The 14,095-nt window shown below is 42.5% G+C and overlaps 1 protein-coding gene across 1 annotated transcript in view; it reads right to left on the bottom strand.

Moving 5' to 3' along the window:
* The window catches only part of AS3MT (arsenite methyltransferase), a 1,233,739-nt gene that overhangs the window by 1,006,006 nt on the left and 213,638 nt on the right, over positions 1–14,095 (bottom strand). Inside the window, exon 3 of the mRNA XM_069611692.1 lies at positions 11,523–11,650. Within this exon, the coding sequence (XP_069467793.1) occupies positions 11,523–11,650 (128 nt within the window). The remainder of the gene's footprint in view (positions 1–11,522; positions 11,651–14,095) is intronic.

Genomic DNA, 14,095 nt, shown 5'->3' with positions numbered 1-14,095 from the left:
GAAGGCCTTTGATTCAGTTTACTGGGAGGCCCTATGGGCAATCCTGAGGAAGATGCAATTTGGTGAGTCCTTTATAAAAATGGGTCCAGCTCCTCTATAACTGCCCAACGGCAGAGGTAAGGGTGAACGGTTGGCCTTCGCATGAATTCCAACTGGGTAAGGGTACCAGGCAAGGCTGCCCACTTTCAGCTATGCTATTTGCATTTATAATAGAACCGCTAGCAGTCATCCTGCGGGGCTCGATCACATGGAGTGGTTTCCGGTGGAACTCAGACTGGGAAGACAAGGTATCCTTGTATGCCGACGACCTCCTAGTGTATCTGGGAGACCCGGCTGTCTCCTGTCCTATAGTAACTCAAATACTGATAGACTACGGAGTCTTTAGCGGACTAAGGGTGAACTGGTTGAAGTCAGTGCTCTTTCCGGTGAAAGGGGTAGACTGCATCCCACCACTCGGCACCCCATATTGTATAGAATCCACACAATTCCGATATCTCGGCATCCTAATTGAGAATAAATTAGACAGCTATGTAACCCAAAACCTGCATCCACTGATCAAAAGATACGCCCAAGACGTAGCACACTGAACATCTCTGCCGCTAACACTGTTGGGCAGAGCAGCACTCTTCAAGATGCTGGCCCTGCCCCGATTCCTCTATGTCCTCCAGAACGCCCCTCTCAATATTCCCTCTGCAGAGTTCCGCTTAATAGAAAGAACAACACGCAAGCTCCTATGGGGAGGGAAACATCCGAGGATAGCGCTCAAAACCCTCCAACGCTCAGTCTTGGAGGGGGGGATAGGGCTCCCGAACATTCAGGTCTATTACTGGGTGACCCAAATGGAGACGATTAATGACATTCTGCATGGGGACGCGACACTTCCCCACATACAGGCTGAAATTGCTGCCCGACATGATATGACCCCGATTGAAAGCCTATACACAGAGTGAACCGCCACCCCGGAGGCACGATTAAATCACATACGGCCCTAATATGGAAAGAAGCTTTTAAGCACATAGGTTGGGACAACACACTCACCCCAGTCCAGCCTATCTGGAATAACGCCCATCTTGAGGGTCTCGGCAATCTCCCTAAATGGCCAACTTGGGCAGCAGCTGGTATTCATACCATGCAGCAAATATATGCAAATAACCAAATTACCCCATTTGCAGAGCTCTCAACTACATACAGTCTCCCTGTCACTGAAAGTTACCACTATAACCAACTACATCATGTACTCACGGAACACAGACCCCTCCTGCTGGAAATGCCGGAGGCACGCCCATGGAAAGAAATCTAGTAATTGACAGTGTGAAAAGCAAGATCACATCCACCATGTATAATGCTATATACTCGCTATATCCTCCTATAACAAACGCAAAGCCACCGCCCGACACTTGAGGGAATACGTATGCTGCATGCACTCGGTATTAGAGACCGGGACACTGACTATTGTATCTGTAGTGACTGGGATACATCGTGCTGTCGGATTTTTTACGACGCTTACGAGAGAATTGTGTCTGGTAATATATACTCTAGCATACCACCAGTGAGAAGGGTGTAAATATAACACAAAGGCACATCGTTCGGTACAACTTGGACCATGTAGACGACGCAGGAGTGACTAGGTGCAAGACAAATTACTAGTGTATACACACATTTATCGGGTAAATACTTTATGAAGATTTAACTCGAAACAGTGATTCTTCCCATCATCAAGCCACCGTCCGCTGAATACACAGTGGAGGATTGTGAAGACTCTCCAAGTCCTCTTTCTATTGCTGCTAATTTCCACCTCAAATAACCCAGGAAGCCGCGGAGCGGCCGCAGAGTCTGCTGCAGAGTCTTTTGGTCTTTATGCTCGGCAGGGTCCGCGGCGCTGCCCTGCCTCGCCACCCATTTAGAAACCCACAGAAACCAGCAAGAGATCTCAACAAAGAGGAAATCTCCGACTGATAAGACTGCGAAATGAGAACCAAGAAAATCACCATTGCGGCTCTCTCGCCCAACTACTCGTAATCTTCTCGAGAGAAGCAAACCCATACGGAAGCACCAGAATAACGTCGCAAGTGACACACCACGAAGCGCCCCAAAATTAGTTAACGCAACACAGGAGACTGGGGGCGCCCCTGACCCAGCGCATCTCGCCCCCAACCCAATTTGAACAAAGGAACTTTTACCGGCCTCTCCTCGCTCGAGACTGCACTAAGTGCCACAAACTCTTGCTGATAAATCAACAGCACACACTTGTCAGCACACCGCCCAAACATCAGAAGCTAACGCAAAGGAACCTCTCCTGCCCTGCTCCCATGCAAGACTGCATTAAGTGCAGCAAGAATTGTAAATACCTGACAAGGCAGGGCTCCAATCCCAGAAGCTAACACAACCGACGCAGCGTGGGAGACTGCAGGGGCTTTCTCCCATTTGATCCCACGCACCTTGTTCTGAGACTTGAGACTGCACCAAGTACTAATGACACACACCTGCCAGCGCAGTGTCTTAACATCAGAAGGTAACCCAAAAAAAAACGACGCACTGCGGGAGACTGCAGGGGCTTTCTCCCCTTTGATCCCGCACATCCTGCACTGAGCCATTTGAAACTACCACTGATCCTAAACCCTATCAGAATATAGAAGACTGCGGGACTCTAAACCCCTTCTATCCTACTCTGATCTCCAATGAAAGGTGATCCTGAATCACAATAATTTCCTCAACTCTGAACCAAAAAGCTTATTCAATCTGGAATACAGGAGATTGCGAGGGCCCCTCCCCCTTTGATCCTGCATCGAACCTGAACAGAAACTCTCCGACTACCAACAACCATTCGATTTTGCCTCGACGATCACACAAAGGAGATCTCGATCTTTAACAACTTTTTCACCCCTGAACGGAAAACATCTACAACCCGGAACACAGGAGACTGCGGGGGCCCTTGCCCCTTTGATCCTATACCGAACTTGAACAAAGACACTCTGACTAGGAACAACTATTCGAGCTCAGAGTGAGAAATCCCACTTACATCGAGATGCAAAACGGAACTACCCCAACTCTAAAGTCTGCAAAAACACCAGAAGCGACAGAAAATCCGCTACCTTCCTCATCACAAAAAAAGCAAACTATACGGCCAAATACAAGGCTCAGAGGAAAGCGTGTTGCGGACTCCATGCAACCAACACTGGAACAGATATTCCTATTGAAGCACTCAAACAAAAATACTATTGAAAATGGCCCATCTGAATTTACGCAGGACCCACAAAATCAAGAAAAACAAACATAAAAACAAGCTATTACTATAGATCAGACCCTCACGGATAGTTCAAACAAATTCAGAGAAAACGAAACACAAAAACAACTTGAAGCTATGGAACGGACCCTCCAAGAATATCCAAGCGAATCTCTGTCACATCCAGAACATCCAAGAGAAACTCTGCCACATCCAGAACATGAACATATTAATGAACCGGAGCAACAAAATCAAGGAAATACAAGCACCCATGACCGTGAAAACCCAGCGACATGGGACAAAATACACAGCGAAGAATTATCGACACAATGAACTCAAACGAACACACCAGGACTGCAAATGACAAAGATGACCAAAAAAGAAAAAGCAAAACAGGCAAAATTGCAATGGCTACAATCTCATAATGCTCAAAAACTACTAAATGAAGCGACCATACCTCCTCTGAACACAGTAACAGGAAAAGCAGCCCGTTTATCCTTGGATATTACAGAAATAGAATCTATTATGAATAGTGCCGAAAGAAGGAGAGAAATCTTTGGAGAACCACCCCATATGATAACCCCACCCTGCACGTCGACACCAGCACCCAAAAAATCCCTACAAACAAATTGCCATTCCGGCGAAAACCAAAGCAACGGCAGAGAAATACCACACTCCAGCTCTCTTAAAATAAAAAAGGAACCAAGAGCTACCCAATTCGAATATGAAGGAGAAGAATCTTTTCATACACCAGTACAAGGAAACGAAACAGGTTATCCAACCCCTCTACCAAGCAACACAGGTAGACATTCCTCCCCGATTGACAATGCACAAAACCAGAGACTTCCAACAACTATGATGGAACTACAAAACATGCTGTTGGCAGTGGTATCTCAATCCATGATACCCTTTCTCAAACTTCATGAAGCCACAAAAGATAATATACGAGACCATGCAACACTGCTCGCAATGATTCACACTAAGCAAATACATACACAAGATTTCATCAACCCAATTGGAAAGCGCCTAGACTTTGTTGCCATGTACGGGACTGTTCTGCTTCAAAGACTTTTCATGACAGCACAGGATGACAAAGAAGAAAAGATCCAACTTACAAAAGAACTCATGACCCTACTCAGAAACCAGCAACAACAACCGAATAACCGAACAGCAACCGAACTACAACCAAACTTATTACCACAATCAACAACTGTACCAAATCCATGCAATGAAATAATAAAACCAACAGGTGAACCCAGAACCTTGACTAGCAATGACACTTTCGGAATATTTGGACAAGCAAAGAATACCGACAAAAATCCACCAAAAAAACTCACCAAACAAACACATAAACAAACAGGTACACAAGCCTTCCTACGAAATTTGGCAATACCAAAGCTGATCCCAGAAAAAAACAGAAAAAACAGGCAAAATTCCATCCTCAGGAAAAAACCCTAAAAGCCCTGCAAAGAATCTCACAAGAAAACACAACGAGCCACTACTACCAATTTCAAACAAACAAACAAAAGCGACAGCAAAGACATTAAATAAGGATCAAACCTTATATTCGGATGACCTAATTAACTTAACGACATACAAAGATCAACCCTCACAAGGAAACAACAAAACCAACAGACAAGTAAAAGACTCAATCTTGATAGTCATTGACGAATACAAACAAGACCAATCCCTCAGTAATTCGATCTCTTCCGAACAAATCTCAGACAGCTCAACGATTAACCATACTAACACCTTAAACAATGAGGCAACCTACGATGAAATCTCCTCATCTTCATTTGTCGACAAAACAAACAGCAGCACTGGAAACAGCCATTCCCAATCTGAGTCATATCAAGAATTTCGTGATGCACAACGACAAAGAGAAAATCAAGACCTCCCGGAACCAAAATTTTTGAACCCTTTCCAGCTAACAGAGAAACACTTAGTGCAAATAGAAAATGTCACCACCAGAGCAAATGAACTGGTACTGAACAGAGCGAATATCCTAATCCTCTTCCAAACCATTCCAAACCTTACTCAAATATGCTCCAGAGACATTGACCTGGTGATCTTTGCAGACGAAAACTCTAACGACAAAATATTGCTAAAACTCCATAATAAAACAACTATAGATCAAATATTAAAATCTAAAGATGCTCTAAACAAACTGGGCTTTAGATGTACAACTCGTACTAAAGCGTGCAAAGAAGAGATCACTAAAAAGGAAAACCTTAGAAAAACCTTTACAACGAAAAAACAGACAAAAGAGAGATATAAAAAAAAATAGAAGTGACCACCATTTCAAACATCGGTATACCCCAGAAGATCGTAATGCCAGACAACAGTACACTCGAGAAGACCACCAAACTAGGTGACAGGACACCCCTGAAAATACCACATATAACGAAGAGGAACTAGTGATGAGCTACAACACGATCGTCCAATCAGACGTCAATACGGATTAGACGATATCCTGAATTACCAAGACAATGCAGAACTAAGAAATATTTCATAACCATCAACCAACAGATCAGAATATTGGACCCTGTGTTCTTGGAACACACGGGGAAACTCCCACCTGTTTAACGATCCATCGCCGGAATTCGATTGCTACCAGATCATTTGCTTCCAAGAAACCTGGCTCTCCACTACTCCATGCTGCGATGGCTTTCTAGCCTTCCTTAATCCAGCTCCAACAAGAACCAAAGGAAGACCCTCATCGGGGCTATTAACGCTAATTAAGATTGATACCACATGGTCTATACTACAGACAACAAATATCAATCCATGGATACAAAACACAGTCGTTAAAATCACGTCAAAGAGCGAGCCAAACTGTGCAACACCGGAAAGCAATCACGAAAGGATAATAGCAATCATGAATTTATACTGGAACCCAATGGCCATTACCAACAAAGCCTTCTTAGATGACGTATTCCTTACAATCGACAACCTCATCGAGAAATATACAGGAGTCGAATTTATACTGTGCGGAGATCTAATCTGCATCTAAGGCAAAAAGACGGTCAGCCAATGCCAATCGAAAAACAAACAATCTGCACAAAAAAATGGACTAAAGAAACCGTAATCCGTAACCTACAATTTATAGACCATCCAAAAGACGAAATAGGAAATCTTCTTCCCACTTGGTTTCGAGGCAAATCATCTGCCATAATTGACTACATATACCTTTCCAACAAACTAAAAGAAGCAGTAGAAACAACAAATATAATTGCAACAACGAAAAGTGACCACAATCAACTAGTCGTACATGGACAAGACATCCTGCGCCAACATGAGCCAAAGCGTCCTACTCGGCTCGAAGTCTGTGCAGCAGGAAAAAAACTTTGCATAACCCAAAAAGCCACTCTCCAACTTACTAGCAAATTTATTCAAAACTCTCTGCCAGATGATAAAAACTAAACTACCAATGGCTACTCCAACCTAATTACAAAATAGCTAAACAGAAAACTCTACAGATTCACCAGCATCGCTACAACAAGGAGCTTGCTGATAGAAAAAGAACAATGAGAAACACAGTCCGCCAACTGTCAAAAACAAAGACAAGGACTCAATTGTCAAAATAAAAGCGGCCAAACAAACATACAGGAACTGGATAAAAAATCACAAGATGATGCTATTACAATCAGACGCAGAAGCAATCCTGGAAACATATAAAAAACACAATCTTCGAGATCTATGGAACCTCTTGAATAATAAAGCTGCTCAACAACAAAAACTAACAGGAAATGTGGCGGAACATCAATGGATTGCCCACTACACAGAAATATATAAAGCCCGATCTGACGGTGAAAGTAATCCACAACCACAGAACGACAAATGGACAGTAATTTGCAGTCACCAAGATATTTTCGAAATTATTCAAAAACGCAATATATCACGTGCCCCAGGTCCTGACGGGACATGAAATGCAATGCTAAAGGAAAATCTGCATGCATGGACTAATCTCATGGAAAACATCTTAACACTTATAAACAAGCTCAATCAAATACCTAAGTCATGAAAAACGGCAAACATTGTTCCAATCCACAAGCAAGGTCCAAAGGATGACCCGACCAACTTCCGCCCAATAGCATTACTGGACCCACTGGGAAAGTTGTTCGCTTCGATCCTCCTGAAAAAACTGAATCTATGGGCAATCCAAACAAAGCGCTTTGCTACAAGACAAACTGGCTTCACCCCAAATGTTGGGACTAAACATCAACCTACTTTTACTAAACTTAATAAAACACGAAGCCATTAACAGCAAAACAAAAATGTACGTGGCGTTCATAGATCTTCATATGGCCTTTGATGGGATCACTCGACAAAAACTTTGGACCAAACTTGAAAAATGGGAATGCCCAAATGACATACTGGGCCTGATTAATCAACTCTACACAAATACCTCCATTACAATAAGACTCACAAGAGAAGGTCATACATCATCTAAAATAAACTCTGCAAATGGACTAAAACAAGGATGCCCCTTGGCTGCAACACTGTACAATCTCTATATTGCAGATATTGAGACTCATCTCCAACCTGATGTGCTGAATCCTCCGAAGATTAACTCAACTCCGGTGAAAATAATGACATATGCAGATGATATAATTCTACTGGACAAGACACCATCAGGGTTACAACACAGTCTCAATCAACTAAGCTCTTACATGCTTCTTAATGAACTCACTATTAACACAAAAAAAACCAAAATCATGCAACTGACAAGACTGCCAAACACCAATGGAAAACAACTGAAAATTTACCTCAATAGCAAACAGCTGGAAGAAGTAACAACTTTTAAATACTTCGGTATCTTCATAAATCAATCCAAATGTGAAAAGGAGTGGACGACGAAATTGGAACAACAAACTCAATCTTTGGCGAGACAAGGATGTTTGATACAGCGTAAATTTGGGAAGTACTCTCTCAAACCGATAACTTCATTTTACAAACAAAAAGTTATCCCGACTATAGTCTATGGAACAGAGGCAATGATACATGCAACAGATCATACCTGGAAAAACTAGAGGCCCTTTTCTGACGTAAGATCTTTCAACTTCCATCTACTTTTCCTATGCCTAGAATTAGGCATGAAATAGCCTTACAATCCATCAACTCAATAGTTTTATGGAAACAACTAGATTTGTATCGAAAGCTTCTCACTGACAAAAAAACACCAGCAATCAAAATCTTGAGGCTCCATGAAGGAGCAATGAACAACACAATCCTTATGAAGCGGAAAGCCAACCTAGAACAACTAATGCAATCAGAAGAAATTTCACATGAAATGCTTACGCTCCGCCCCCAGCATGCAAAAAAGAAAATAATGGAAAACGACTGGATAAAAACACTTGAAGAAAAAAAAAATACTCCCTCAATCTACAATGCGTGACAGACCTCAGATCCATCAACGAACTACCGGCATATCTGACCATCTTCCCTGATCCTAAAATTCGCGCAATATATCTGAGGCTCAGAATGAACATAATTCCAACCCGCTACTACTTAGCAAAAACCTGACAAATCGCGCCATCGGACAATTTTTACCGCCTTTGCTCAGACACCAAAAAACCTGAAACACTTTTTCACCTAGTAATGGAATGTAAGGACTTATCTGAGCAAAGAATAAGATTCGGCAGCTATTACAAGATACAGGAACAAGTAATGGAGACAGAGGAAAGATGGACGGAGTTACTCAATGGCAGATTGCAAAAACTTACCCTGATAATATGCAATTTTCTTCAAGAAATTCTCAACCTGGCTGAACCTTTTATGAGTTAAAAACTTTCTTTATTTTAATTTGGCAGAGAAATGAAAAGTTTAAAAATTAAACTACAACATTTAAAAAATAATATATATATATATCCTCGTTTGCCACCAAGGAACTGACAAGCCTGAAATTGAAATGGGAAGGGGATGTGGGCCGATTCTACCTGAAGACTGGATTTAGACCCTGATGTATCCCAAGGATATGGCAATCTTGGCGAGAATCAGGCTCATTCAGCTGAAAATATTTCACAGAATTTGCTACCCTCGAGTGGCACTATACAACTGGGGCAAAACATCTGACCGAAAATGCTTACGTTGCAAGCGGGGGGAAGGGACATTCTATCACATCCTATGGCAATGCACACGTATACAACACTTCTGGCGAAGATGTTGCGAAAGACTCTCCAAGGTCTTAGGCTGCCCAATCCCAACTGACCCCAAACTCCTTCTCCTGGGTATTGATGCAGAACAGGACCTATCACGCTTTGAAACGCTGTTAGTCTCAACGTCCACAGGAATAGCTAAAAGAAACATTGCGCAGCTATGGGGCTCAGAAGTCCCTCCACAATATGATCAATGGATATCGGACATAGACGCAATTATCCTAATGGAACGTCGTGTTTACCAAGCAAGAGGTTGCCCGAGCAAAGCAGACAAAATCTGGGGGAAATGGGAACCAATGTTGTGAAACGCATACACACTGAACTAATGCAGCCCGATGAACAGCACTATCGCCGCCCCGGGGCTTAACAATTATGACAATAATACCTCTCACCACCCTAAAGAACCAAAGTGTCAATTGACATTAGATGTGTTTAATGTTTCCTGCACTTCTACCCTCACTGGTGCTCCAAGATGGGAGCACATATATGCAGCAATACCTCAAACAGCTCTACCACATGTATGCAAAGTTATATGTTTGTGAGTTAAATGTCATTGTATTGTAAGACGAAAATACAATAAAATATATCAAAAAAATAAAATAATTTACTGGCCTAGAATTGATCAAAGTTTGACGTGGTCCATGAGAACATGTTAAAGAAAACATTGCAAAAAATTAATATATCTCCTTTAGTTGCAGGGTCTCCTACCCCGGGCCACATGTATAATGTACAGGTCCATCTCCACGGATTAGAAAGGTGTTTTTTCGATTGACAGTGCTTAGTAGCTACTGCTAATGCAGTTGCCACAGTTATCAATAACTGCCTGTTGCACACTGGCGGGTGCTTGCCAGTGGGCAAGGACTTCTTCTGGGGGCGTTTCCACCTTGGTGATTCCTTTTCTGTCAATGGGTCCCTCTATTAAGGTAGGTTCCCCCAGTTGCCCACTGACTGTCCAGAATGTCTTCATTTCAGTGGATGGTGATCACTCCGTAAACTCCAACTTCTTTTGACGGGCTGCGACTCATTGATGGCTTCCCCATTGACATCATATTTTCTTATAGTGGAAAAGTGAAAATTCCACTGACCGAACATCCCTCTGCCCATTACAGTGTGCAGATGGTTTAAGCAGTAGCAGTTTCACCAGAAAATGTGTTTTTTCCCGTTTCATCATGAGCCCTCTGAGGGATATCTTGTTCCATTTTTTGTCATGGTATCTTTGCTCCGAATGTCACCTCTTTGTGGAAGATATTGTGGACACACGCTATGGTAGAAGGCACTATCCTGATAGTCACCTCCGAAAGATACCACCGCACCATGAGTGAGGCACAACAAGAACCTCCCACACCTGTTCCCGAGGGTTTTCTGTGCAAAGGACTGGCAAAGATGCATTCCTTAGGAACATGGTCCGGCTGGATGCAACAAACACACTCATCGTCAGTGTCTATAAACAGAAAGAAGTATTCTTAAGGCAGGTCTTGCAACCTTAACTAGAAACTACTTGGCAGTGGGAACCACAAGTTCCACCTCAAAACCTGACATGCCCGCAAGTCACTTGATGATAAAACATCGACAATCACGGACAGAAAAAGCCATCACCTGGAGTCACATCTGAAGGTCTACACCAATCTGGTGCAAAAACTGGTGAACATGTCTTGAAATTGTAGCTATTCTAACAAAGCAGTAGGCATACGGTAGAGGTGTCCCTCACTCTAACAGGGAATAGAAAACAGGGGGTTTGGCTAGCCACCTTACTGTTAGTGATCATCTGAATCTCAAGTAGGTAGATAGTCTACTAAATTGTACTTTCTATAAAACTGCTATGGCAAAATACATAACGAGGATCCCTAGCCTGATGGTGGGGAAGCATTCAAAGCATGTGAATCTATCCAAGAACCTAGGCTCGAGACCTGCTCTCTTTTTGAAATGTCCTTCACGTTGCGTGCCTGGGTAAGTGAAACCCTAGGCGCTAAGAGTTAGGTGGGGAGGCACGGAGGTGACAGGAAAAAAAGGGGGGAAAAGGAGGGAAAAACAAAGACAGGCAGAGGTAATGTGACCTTGGTAAACTTGTGTGGGTTATTCAATTACATGTTTTGCAAGAAGGATTAGGTAAATACTTGAGATTTGTTTGTTCATCCTCTTACCTGGAGACAACCTCCTCATGTACTTCTTTCAGTGCATCCCATATAAATTTCGGCAGTGGCTTGGAAGGGGTAATGCAAGCATTTGTTTTCAAATCCGTTGATTTCTGTAGATATTTTCCATAATAATCCTATAACCAAAAACAATTAACTTCCTGAGAGACCAAATGCATCAAAGCCACATGCTGTGTGCACATCCATTTTTAAATGCCTCAATACAAAGAGTTGTAGAAATAGCTTTCAAATAGTTAATACAATATTTAAATCTAGGTTGACGGTGAGATAATGAAAATGTTGTTGCCACCTATCCAACATGAGTGTATGAATTGTGTAGCTATTAAAAAACATAACGTGGTCCTTGAACAATTTTCCTTCCCAAAATAAGTAAACATTACAGAAGGGACCAAAGAATACTTTCAAACTAAGTAAACATGTTTTATAAAAAAATAATGTCATCCCAGTAGCATTACATATACTATCTGGGGTGACATCTAGGTGAAAACACTTTAATTTTGCACATCTGATCCCAGCTGAGTATCAGAGCGTTGTTCAGTTATTAATAGGAATTCAAGTACAACCATTAATTATATTGAAAATATTATCTGGGCAGTGGACAAAGAACCCTGGACCCATGATGTGAGGTGCAAAATGTGATGCGCACCCATCACCGGAATTTCCCTGCGTGCAAATCCCCAGTTCACAACAATGTCATGATTTACATCATAACCTGCATGCCAGAGCCTGACCTCCACCCCAAAGGCAGACTAATTGCCCACTTGGGGCTATGGCATGTTTTGCTGCAAAGAATAGAGATGTACCAAGAGCATGGCTCTGAAGAAAGATGTCTCTTTGCGCCTTAGTGCAAGAGAAGCTACTACCCCTGAGCACTTGATAGGCTTACAACTGGACAGCAATATTGTTAAGGGTCTACATCTTGGTGAACCTGTGTATCAATGCTTATTACCTTTGTATGTATGGTAAACATGAGATACTATCAATAACTTCCCTACACAGATGTATCAGTAACTAGACAAGTGTTTGCATTAAAAATATACTGGGCCTCATTATGCGTCCGGCGGTAGCCGTGCCGGTAAAAACCGGTATCTTACCAGCACCGTTGTTACTGGACCGGCAACCTTGTAATGAGGCCCATTGTCTTTTATACTCATAAATATAAACTTTTGTAATAATTTTACTCTCTTGGATAACATGTATGTATCTTTATTTTCTTGTAGAGATAATATGGGAGCATTAAAATAGAATAGTCAAACAATATACAGTTCCTGGTGTTACTGGCTAACCCATTAGGTGGAAAGGGTTAACAACCCTGTCAAACTCCATGGCTTCTATGGCCAGTTAACTAAGACCAACTTAAAATCAATCTACAGCCATGGATCAAAAGAATTATAGTTAAAGCAATGTAAATCCTGGGGTAAGAATTCCTCTCACCCTTGCTCTCTAATTTGATCATGTCACTTATCCTGGCCAAGGAAGTACGAAGGGCAAAACAGATTATGTATTGACAATGTGCCAAAACTCGATACCACAATAAAGCTCAATGTTTCACCTGCACAGAGAAAGTTGAAAGGCTAACTTAACAATAATACATCATGGTGTTCCTTAATGGCACTTCTATGGAAAATAAAAATATGTTTAAATTGTTTAGTTCAGCCCCCGAAATACAGAAACAGTAAACAAATTAGAAGAACAAGTTACTTTCTTACCTGGAAACGTTCTTACGATGGGATGGTCCGACGACGTATTCCATATCTATGATAGGTAATCACCACAGCTGTGCTGCTTCGGAAAAAATTTTCGGCGTCTGAGTCCTGCGTCGATGACATCGATGCGCCGTCGTGGAGGACCTCCTCCGACGTCATCCGATGTGATAAGTAGGACGCACGACGCCCGTAGCCTCAGTTGTAGTTTTTTTCCCCCAGAACGTGTGACATTAGTCAACTGCCAGTCAGACACAAAGCCTTGCGGAACGTAAGCTGCAATTGCAAAAGAAATTCTGCAGCGGGGAAGGCAGGGAGGGAGCGATATGGAATACGTCGTCGGATCATCCCATCAAAAGAACGTTACCAGGTAAGAAAGTAACTTGTTCTTCGAGGGGATTGGGTCCTCCGACGTATTCAATATCTATGACAGATTCCCAAAGCAGTACCAGAGCAAGGAGGAGGGAAAGAATTTAGAATCAAAATTTAGAATTGCCAATCAAATAGCAGAGCAAAGGACCGCCTTGCCAAAGGCCAGATCCTGTCCTCGGATGGAATCGAGGGAATAGTGACGTACAAATGTATGTACAGAAGCCCAGGTGGCTGCATCACAGATGTTGCGAATAGGAACACCCCTCTGCAGGGCAGTAGATGCAGCCATACCCCTGGTAGAATGGGCCCGCAAACCAGCCGGCGGGTCCTTACCCGCCAAGCGGTAACACTCCGAGATGGCCAAAATAATCCAGCGAGACAAAGTCTGTTTCATCACAGCCTGTCCCAAATGCTTTCCAGTGTAACCAATAAAGAGTTGATCGTCCACTCTGACCCGGGACATGCGTGAAACATAAAAGCTTAAAG

This window comes from Ambystoma mexicanum, chromosome 8, assembly GCF_040938575.1.
Source record: "Ambystoma mexicanum isolate Mex_15411 chromosome 8, UKY_AmexF1_1, whole genome shotgun sequence".
Lineage (NCBI taxonomy): Eukaryota > Metazoa > Chordata > Amphibia > Caudata > Ambystomatidae > Ambystoma > Ambystoma mexicanum.
Note: the sequence above shows the minus strand (reverse complement) of the source record. Positions and strands in the feature narration are given on the sequence as shown.